Genomic DNA, 10171 nt, shown 5'->3' with positions numbered 1-10171 from the left:
TAAATGAAAAACAATGTATATTAATTTTTTATGCAAACCAATATGAAATAAAAATAATTTTTTAAACATAAAGACCAAGGTGCATCTGATTCAAGCCACAGTCTTCTTAATTACTTGTTAGGCATCTGAAAGTTGGATAAAAACTAAGGATGACATAAGAATCAATGCCTTTGAGTTGCGGTGCTGGAGAAGAGTAATGAATGAATATTCCTGGACTGACAAAAGAACAAACAAATATGTCTTGGAGGAAATGCAACCAGGGTGTTCCTTCAGGCAAGAATGGCGTCCTTTGAAAAGGACATCATGCTTGAAAAGCTGGAGAGTCAGTGAAAGAAAAGAAGACTCTAAACAAGATGGATTGGCACAGTGACTATAACGGTGGGCAAGTGTATCAGAGCCGGCACAGGACAGGCAGCAAGGTTCAGATCCATTGTTTATAGGGTTGCTATGAGTCATAGTCAAATCGATAGCACCTAACAACAGTAATTCTTGATTGTTTAATAACAACAAAGTATATAGCTTCCCATAGAAGCCCTCTTGCTATTCCCTTCTAATATAAACCAACAAAATAATCACTGATAAATGCATTTCTTACTAATCATGTTTTTAAAGTGACACAATTGAAACCTGTTATATAAAGGTCAGAGAAGAAAAGAAGATCCTCAACACAATGGATTGATACGGTGACTGTAGCAATGAGCTTGATCACGTCTCAGATTGTGGGGATGGCGTAGGATAAGGCAAGGGTTAGATCTGTTGTTCATAGAATTGCTGAGTCACAAAGAGCGCTCTGTTGGCCAGGTGGATATATAGTTATGCTACCCAGCCAAAGGTGGCTGATTTTACTCTGCAGCCCTCAGGTCTGGTTTTAATTGTTTTTGGTGACACATTCTTCTAAGTGATATAGCACTGGTCTGTCCATTTGCTGTACAGAGGTAACTTGTGGTTGCTGTGATCCTAAACACTGTGACATTGATGTGTCAAATGCGAAAATGGTTACCCATGGTGGACAGTGTTTGGTGGAGCTTCCTGATTAAAACAAGCTTGGAAGCAGCAGTGGGGAAGCAGGAGTGGCATCCACTTCTGAAATAGCTTGCCTCTAGAAACTTTATGAACTCGGAAAAACGATGATAGTTAAACAAGTGCTATTTGTTCATAGGGTCATTATGAGTGACAGCACTTAACAACAACAATGTAAAAGCAAACAAAATAAACTCTAAGGGGAGTGTATGATTCTCAGACAAAAGTACATTTTAGGACATATTTAGAGTACAAAGCTAAGTAAGATTCAGCATATTTTCCTAAAACAGATTTTTATAATATAGTTTATGCTTTTTTTTTTTTTAATGCTGTGGAAATGTGTTGAAGACCATCATATAACAAGTACATTTCAATACAAACCCCATTTTTCTACCATAAAGTTTAAATGAAACTTGTAAAAAGATGATTTGGCTGAAATGGAACACAGGATTTTAAGGGAGAAGCCTGTGAATATAAAGGAAGCTCTACACAGGTCACTAAACAGGAAATGTGAACAGCTCAGAGTTATTTTGAGTTGATAATTGCCTTGGACACATAAATCCCTTTCTTTGGATATGTGAACTCTGATAGGACTATTACATCAGCAGCAGGACAAGAATAAGGAGGACAGTGGTAGCAGTGGAGGCCAATACGTTGGAGAAACAAAGCACAAGAAAAATTAGGCCAGAGTTATCAGCAGGTACCAACCATGAGCACTACTCTGAAATTTTTCGCTAAAGTCAAATAAAATTTCTCAAGTAAGGGTGAGCTAGTTGTGCCAATAATGTTGGGAAATGTTCAGATACATCAAAATTCCCATTACTCTTACAGCTTTTTTTTTACTTTTAGCCTATAAAATTCAATTAATAAAAAGCTGAGAAAAAGTCATTTTGACTTTTATTTTCAATTCCTTACCAAGAAAATGAAAAACAGACAAAAAAAGAAAGAAAAAAAGATTCCCAATCCTGCTGTTACGTCGATTGCGACTCACAGTGTCTTAGTAGTAGAGCTGTCCACAGGGTTTTGCTGGCCATAGTCTTTATGAAAGCAGACTCTCAGAGCTTGCTTCTGCCCTACTGCTGGGTGAGTTTGAACCATCAACCTTACGACAGTAAACAAGTGTAAACTGCACAACTCAGGGACCTTATTTATCATATGCCTTTCTATCATACTTTGGACATGTGAGGAGAGACAGGTCCTTGGAGAAGGACATCATGCTTGGGAGGGTGGAGGGACAGCGCAGGAGGGGAAGACCCTCTATGTGGTGGATTGATTCAGTGACTGGGATAATTGGGATGGGCGTATCGGAGACGGTGCAATTGGCACAGGACAGAGCAGAGTTTGGGGCTGTTTTACATAGGGTCGCTATGAGTCGCAAGCAACTCGAAGGCACATAACAACAACAACATCATAAATATTTTACTAAATTGAGTAAAAAGCTACAAAATCACAAAAAGGTGAAGGGAGGAAGATAAAGGAAAGTCACAGACACAAATGATCTTCCTCCTATAATGTTATCATTTAGTAGAATATTTTGAACTTTGAGGTAACGAATGTTAAAGTAATAACTACGGAATTTTAAAAGTGCATAAAGGAGGTTTCAAGTAAGACATAAGAGTTTATTTGTGTTCTTGATTTGGAAAACTAATAAGGCCTCACTAACCAATAACAATTTCTAGTTTTCATTCTGCAATATTTTTATGTAACATGTCACCACTGAGGAAACTAGGAAACCTACGTACTAATTATTGCAAATTCATGAGGCTATAAGTGTTCTTAACATTTTCTTACAGTACATTAATCTAATTTAGAATAAATTCTAAAGACCAGTTTTCTGTGATTCTTCTGACAGAATAGTAAGATAGACTTAATCCAAACATACTGAAGGAAACAAACATGATATGAACACTGGAAATGAATACCACTCTTAAAAAATGAGTATTCACATACTAGTATATACAGGTACAAATTTTCTGTTTAATTAAAACCATAAAATTATATACACTTAGATCTACTATTTCTACTTCTGGAAACACAGAAATAATTCTGCAAATATAAAAGGAATAATACACAAACTATTTAAAAAGCTATAAAACAAGAGAAAAGAAAGAAAATAGCTCACTTACATCCAACAGAAAGCGGAAGCTGTGAAAATTCATAGCTTTAAAATCCCTAACTTGCGAAAAAAATACACACACACACACACACACACACACACACACACAGAGATCAGAAATAAAACTTTCACAGAAAATCAATGTTTTTATAAGAAACCATTTCACTGTATACACAAAAATAGTATTTTGAATGCCTATGTAGAAAAATCTTACATGCAAATGAAATACAAACCTGTGCTTTGATGATTTGATAAATATATTATATTTTCTTTATTTTTTGGCAAATCTCCATATAGCAATATCTAAAAGACAAGAAAAAAAGTATATTACTTTGATATTTTTTAAATATGTAAAATACAAATGAAGATAAAGGTCAAAATTTGACAAAAAGACAAAGTGATTATTTTTACCCACGATTAACAGAAACTTTTCCTAGGAACCTGAAAGACCACAAATGGCACTTAGCTATAAGCTGGTTAAGTGTAGGGCAGGCTAATAGTCATAAAATAAAATAGACTGATCAATAGCCTCCTGAGATAAATACAACAATCATTTATTGATTGGTTATATAAAAGTGTTTATGGAAAAGACTATTCAAATGATAAATCTTGAGTGCTTATATAAAAGACTATTCAAATGATAAATCTTCCTTCATAAGGGCCACAGTTTATGGGAGATACAGCAAAGTACAAAACAATCCTGAGACATAATGCAGATTTTTATTAATTATATTACAAAGATATTTAAACAGAAAAATTGGCGGAAAAAAAACCCATGAAGTATGATTTCAATGGACAAGATGAAGGGAAAATTTTTGTTCAGAGTATGAGACAAGGCCTGGTCATACACCTAATGGCATCATGGCCAATGCAAAGAGATAGTAAGGACTGGACAGATTTGATCCAGAATACCAAGTCTTTTGACTATTAAACTAAAAATTAGAAACATATTCTCTAAGCAATAAGAAAACTGGATTAGGATTCATTATACTTGTATTAAATTTAAAAGGAAAAGTTCAGAGATAAGGATGATTTGTTAGAGAAGAGAGGAGCTGCACTGTGGTGAGTTGGGCTTCAACTCTGCCGAGTCATGTTCTGTTTCTTATGTTGGTAGTGGAAACATAACTGTTCATTATGTTGGTGTTTATACTATTTTGTAGATCTTAAAAACTTCATTATAAATTTTGTACAGACTTCAAAGGAAAGTACTGTGACCAGTGGCATACTTTTATTCAGGGCATTTTTATATCTACATCTTATTACCACAGATCAGTAGCATACAGGAACCGGTTAAAAGATTCTTAGACATATGCTTCCACAGGGATTTTCTTTTGGTCATGATACAACTTAACTGATAAGAGAAAAAGAAAAGGAAAATTTCACTAGCTCAACATTTCTATAAAAAGCAATTATACATTTTAAAAAGTTTGGTGGTTAGGAACTCAGACTGAGTTTTAAATTATCTTCCTTAGAAAATCACAAAGTATTATGTACACGATTACATCTTTGAACTTTAAACCAAGGTGGGTTTTTTTTAAACAAATGTAGTTTGTATGTGACATTTCCCTAAAAATTAAGTGTGATCTACTCAACATTAAATTGAGCTCTGGCTTGTGAGCAACCACTATTTTCTGAGCAATAAGCCAAAATTGTTTTAAGACTACCATGGATGTACTTGGTTTGAAATGCTGTGAAGCAGAAGATACAAAACTGAGAATATCTGACTCAACTTTCTTGACTAAAATATGTACACTTAAATGTTGTGGTTTAATTGATTCAATTCATACAGTACTCTTTGGAAACTTGCCTGACACCCAAAGTTTCTTTTCAAGCTGAAGGCAAAACTTGACCCATCTGAGAGACTTTTATTCTCCCTGCCTTGATAAACCTGATTAAAATTACCAGGCTGTAGCCTTTGAAAGTAAAGGACAAGCTATTAAAAGTCACTTTTCAAAGGAGTATAGTATCAATTACAGATAGCTTAGCCCTGCAAATCATATCTTTCTTAAAACTAAACATATCTTAAAGAATAATGACAATAAAGAAAAAAGCATGAAAATGAGCACAATCATGTAATATGATGTAAAAATGCCCAAACATACTGTATACCTAATAAAAACACATGTATGTGCACTAGAAAGATGTTTGGCAACTATTTCTCAGTTTACATGCTTAAGTAGGTGGTAGCATATAGAAGTGCAGTTACCTTGATTGATAACAAATGTAAAAGTAATGCCAGATTAAGACTATTCCATAGCTGTTTCCAACTAACATGCAGAAGATCGTAAGTCTCTTAGAAATATAGTTTGTGGTCTCAAATATTTTCATGTATTACTTAACGACTAGAGTTGTCGTTGTTGTTAGGTGCTGTCAGTTGAATAGGACTCATAGTGACCGTGATCTGAACCCTGTCCTATCCTGTGCCATCTTCACAATCTCTGACAAACTGGAGCCAATGCAGCAGTTACTATGTTGATTTGGTTACTTGGTTGAGGGTATTTCTCTCTTTCACTGTCCCTCTGCCTACCCAAGCATGATATTCCTCTCCAAGCAATAACCTCTCCTAGCAACATACCCAAAATATGTGCAAAGAAACTGTATCATCTTTGCCTCCAAGAAGCACCCTGGCTGCACCCTCTAAAAGCTAAAGTAACCTCTAGAAGAGTTATCTGTCATTCCTGAAACGGTAAAGGATCTGAAAGCAAAATAAGTGAAATAATGAGATGCAAATCTACTAATGGATGAAAATCTTCAAGCATTTCAAATAAACAATTACCTAAAGAAAGGAAGGCATAACTGCAATGTTTACATATTCAAATTTACATTGCTTTTAGGATACTTCATTTGATTGTGTTTCAAAGACATCAAAGATGAAGTTAAAGTTTCCCTTTAATTTAAATGTATCAAATTTCTTCCATATATTAAGCAAAAAGGTTTTCTTGTTTTAAGAAAAATGTTTTAAGAGTTCACATTTTAAAAATAGTTATTAATATCTTATTAACAAATATGTAAGAAATAAGATAGCTACAATGTTTCCATAAAAATGTATAGTCATGCAAATGAATTATTGAACTGTTACCTAATTACCTGCAAGTCTATTTGCACTAACACTGGATACATCATAAAGCAACTAACTAATGCACCTACATGTCTATCAACTGATGAGTGGATAAATAAAATGCAGAACATACTTAAAATTGAGTATTACTCAGCCTTAAGAAGAAATAGTCTTAATACATACTACAGCATGGATGAACTATGAGACTATTACACTGAAAGAAAGAAGTCAATTCAAAGTTAATAATATGATACCTCTTATATGAAATATCTAGTTAAGGCAAGTGTACAGTAACCAAAATTTATAATTAGTTACCAGGGGCTGGTGGATACAGTACAGGACTCATTACTTAGGGAGCCACTGAACGTGTTGAGAATGATAAAAATCTTGCAAAAGGATGATATTGAAGACTGAATAACAGAATAAACTGAATTAATTCTGGATTATGAGCAAGAAGAATATGGAAAAAGTAAATGTATTAATCAATACATACAATTTTAAAAAGGGGACTAAATCAGCTTTTCCTTTTTTTTTTTTTTAAAGGAAAGCAGCCCATAGGTTATAAAATGTTTGATTTAAGGACAGCTTCTATTTGCCATTTAGAATCCTACTGCCATTAAGCAGATTCCAACTACCTGGAACCTTTCATCAGTTTTCCAAGACTATAAATATGACCTTGAGTCAATCTCACCAGAATTTTAAAATCATCTCAAGAACGGAACGGGGAAAGGAAGAATAGGTTTAAGACATTGAACGCTAAAAACTGAAGACCAGCTGAGTTACAGTGTGACATCGAGAATATAATCCATGAAGAGAGCAAAAGGCTATTACAAAAACGGAGAGGAAAAGACCAAAATAGATTTCAGAAGGGATGCCAAAGTAAGAGATGAACAGAAGATTTCAAAGGAGAGCACAAGAAGACAAAGTATTTTAACAGAATATGAAAAAAGCTGGAATTGGAGAATAAAAAGATAAGAACTAGGTTGGCATTTCTCAAGCAAAAGAACTGGAGAACAAATTCAAGCCTCAAGTTGCACTAGAGATGCTGTGGACAAAATTTTTAACAATCCACGAAGCATCAAAAGAAGACAGAGTGAATACAGAGAGTCACTATACCAAAAGGAAGCGAGTGACATGGCAGCATTCCAGGCAACAGCATGTGATCAAGAGCCAATGGTAATGAAGGAAATGTTCGAGCTGCACTTATGCCATTGGCAAAAAATAAAGCTCCAGAAATCAAAGGGATATGAGTTGACAAGTTTCAATTAACAGATGCAGGCCTGGATATGCTCACAAGTCTGTGCAAGGAAATCTGGAAAACAACTACCTAATCACCTGACTGGAAGAGATCCATGTTTGCTCCCATTCCCAAGAAAGGTGATCCAACAGAATGTGGAAATTACTGAACAATATCTTTAATATCATATGCAACAAAATATTACTGAAGATAATACAGAAAGGGCTAGAACAGAAAATTGCTAAGAAAGTATCAGAATTTCAAGCTGGGTTTAGAAGAGGCTAGGCACCAGGGATAACACTGTTGATGTAAGATGGATCGTGGCTGAAAGCAGAGAACACCAGAAGGATGCTTATCTCTGCTGTATTGACTATGCAAAACATTTGACTGCGTGGCTAAAAAAAAAAAAATTATGGCTAACACTGAGAAGAATTAGTCCCAGAACACTAAACTGAGCTCATGTGAAACCTATATCTAGACTAAGATGCTGTTGTGTGAACAGAGCAAGGTAACAGTGCATAGTTTAAAAATCAAAAAAAGTGTGCATCAGGGCTGTATCTTTTCTCCATATTTATTCAATCTGTATGATGAAAAAAATAATTTGACAAACTAGGATTAGAGGAAATCTCATCAACAATCTGTGTTATGCAGATGACACAACCTTGCTTGCTGGAAGGAAGATTTTAAATGCTTGCTGTAGAAGAATGAAAACTATAGCCTTCAATATGGATTACATTTCCATTTCAACATCAAGAAGACAAAAATGCCCACCACTGGGAGAAAAGACTGAGATTATCAAGGATTTCACTGTACTTGGATCCACAAGCTACACCCATGGTATCAGCAGGGAGGTGATCAGGAGACATACAGCATTGGAAAGGTCTGCTTTCAGGGACTCTTCCAAGTCTTGAAGAGCAATGCTGTCAGTCTAAAGACTAAGGTGCACCTTATCCAAATGATGGTCTTTACAATCACCTGCTGAGCATCTGAGAGCTAGACAATGAGTAAGAATGACAGAAGAATTAATGTTTTTGAGTTTGATGTTGGAGAAGAGTGTTGATCATCTCATATATTGTCAAAAGTACCAAGAGATATATATGCCTTGGAAAAAGTATAATCAGAACGTTTGCTGTTGTGGTGGTGTTGTTAAGTGATGGGTATGCTGTTAGGAGAAATTACTCCTTGGAAAGGGACATCATGTTTGGAAAGCTAATGAGAGGAAGACCCTCAACCAGATGTGGACTGACAGTGACTGCGGCAATGGACTCAAGCGTATCAGAGATGATGAGTGGCACAAAATAGCACAAGGATCGTATCTGTGTTCACAAGATAGCTATGGGTCATACTCAACACCACCCAATAAGAACAACAAATCTTTGCAAGAGGAAATCACTCTTCTTTCTCGTATGGGGGTTTAACTGCCCACCTTTTGGTTAACAGCCCAATACATTTTGCACTATGCCACCCCAGTTCCTTAATGTTTTTTGTAAATTTTCCCTTATTTTGAAACACTTAAACGAATTGCTACCTCCATAAATTCTTCATTACAATCATTTTTACTTGTAAATACAGCTTTAAAATCACTAAAAATACTTCAAGCCTTTTCTTGCACTCCAGAAATATGTAAGTTCTATCTTATCTACAAATCTGACTTAAAGACACTGAGGACTAAACTAGTGATGAATGTTGTGTACTTCTTCACAAAAGCTTTTGGAGTTTTCTTAACAACAGAAAGATGAAGACATATTTCTTTTAGGGCAAAGGAAGAAAAGCAGGGATTCAAAAGTAACTTATGCAACTAAGTCAAAAGGTTGCCACTCTCTCTCTACACAAGGCTCACTGAGGTCCTTCTACTTTCTAATCTAGATCCCCAGAATTAAACACATCACTTCAGATGTCTTAGAGTTGTGGTGCTTGAGAAGAGTCTTGAACATACCATGGACTGCCAAGAAAACAAACAGGTCTGTCTTGGAGAGGGTGAAATAAAGTCTCTCCTTGGAGGGTAGGATTTTGAAGTTCCTCATAACTTACTTTGGGCACGTGGCCAGGAGATCAGTCCTTGGAAAAGGACATCATGTTCCAAAGGGTTGAGGACAGCACAAGAGAGGGAAACTCTGGATGAGATGGATTGATACAGTAACTGGGGCAATGGGGGTTGGTGTGTTGGAATTAGTGAGACTTGCTCAGGACAGGGAGGGGTTCAGAGCTGCTGAACATAGGGGTCATTACACATCACAGGCAACTCAAAGGCACATAACAACAATAAAATACTATGACAGGTTTGGAAGCAGGAGTGGCATCCACTTCCTAAACAACATGCCTCCAGAAACTATGAACTTTGATAAATGTCAACAACAACAACAAAAATTCCAATTAGACCATTAATGTGCATAATTGCTTTCAAGGTAGTCTCAGTTTTAGGGATTTAATCTTGTTTTAGCCAAAAGCCAACTATTCAGAAAACTTTCAAGAGAGAATCAATTAAACTTGTGCTGCTTTTTTACACAAATATGTAAAACGCATCACTTTCATTAATACAAACTGCTCTGTATTGTTTCAAATGCCCTAGAGAATTTTTAAAAGCTTCATCATTTTTATGTATGTTTCACAGATAAAGAATTATTTTAAAACCTAGCATATAAAAAACATTTCTTCACAATGTTGTTGTTGTTGTTATGTGCCGTCGAGTCGTTTGCGACTCATAGCGACCCTATGCACAACAGCCCTAAACCCTGCTCTA

The 10171-nt window shown here is 35.5% G+C and overlaps 1 protein-coding gene across 1 annotated transcript in view; it reads right to left on the bottom strand.

Annotated features, from left to right (window-relative positions):
* The window catches only part of AGPAT5 (1-acylglycerol-3-phosphate O-acyltransferase 5), an 85814-nt gene that overhangs the window by 63575 nt on the left and 12068 nt on the right, over positions 1–10171 (bottom strand). The window contains exon 2 of the mRNA XM_006895021.1: positions 3370–3439. Within this exon, the coding sequence (XP_006895083.1) occupies positions 3370–3439 (70 nt within the window). The remainder of the gene's footprint in view (positions 1–3369; positions 3440–10171) is intronic.

This window comes from Elephantulus edwardii, unplaced genomic scaffold, assembly GCF_000299155.1.
Source record: "Elephantulus edwardii isolate Elephantulus edwardi_28Jun2011 unplaced genomic scaffold, EleEdw1.0 scaffold00154, whole genome shotgun sequence".
NCBI lineage: Eukaryota > Metazoa > Chordata > Mammalia > Macroscelidea > Macroscelididae > Elephantulus > Elephantulus edwardii.
Note: the sequence above shows the minus strand (reverse complement) of the source record. Positions and strands in the feature narration are given on the sequence as shown.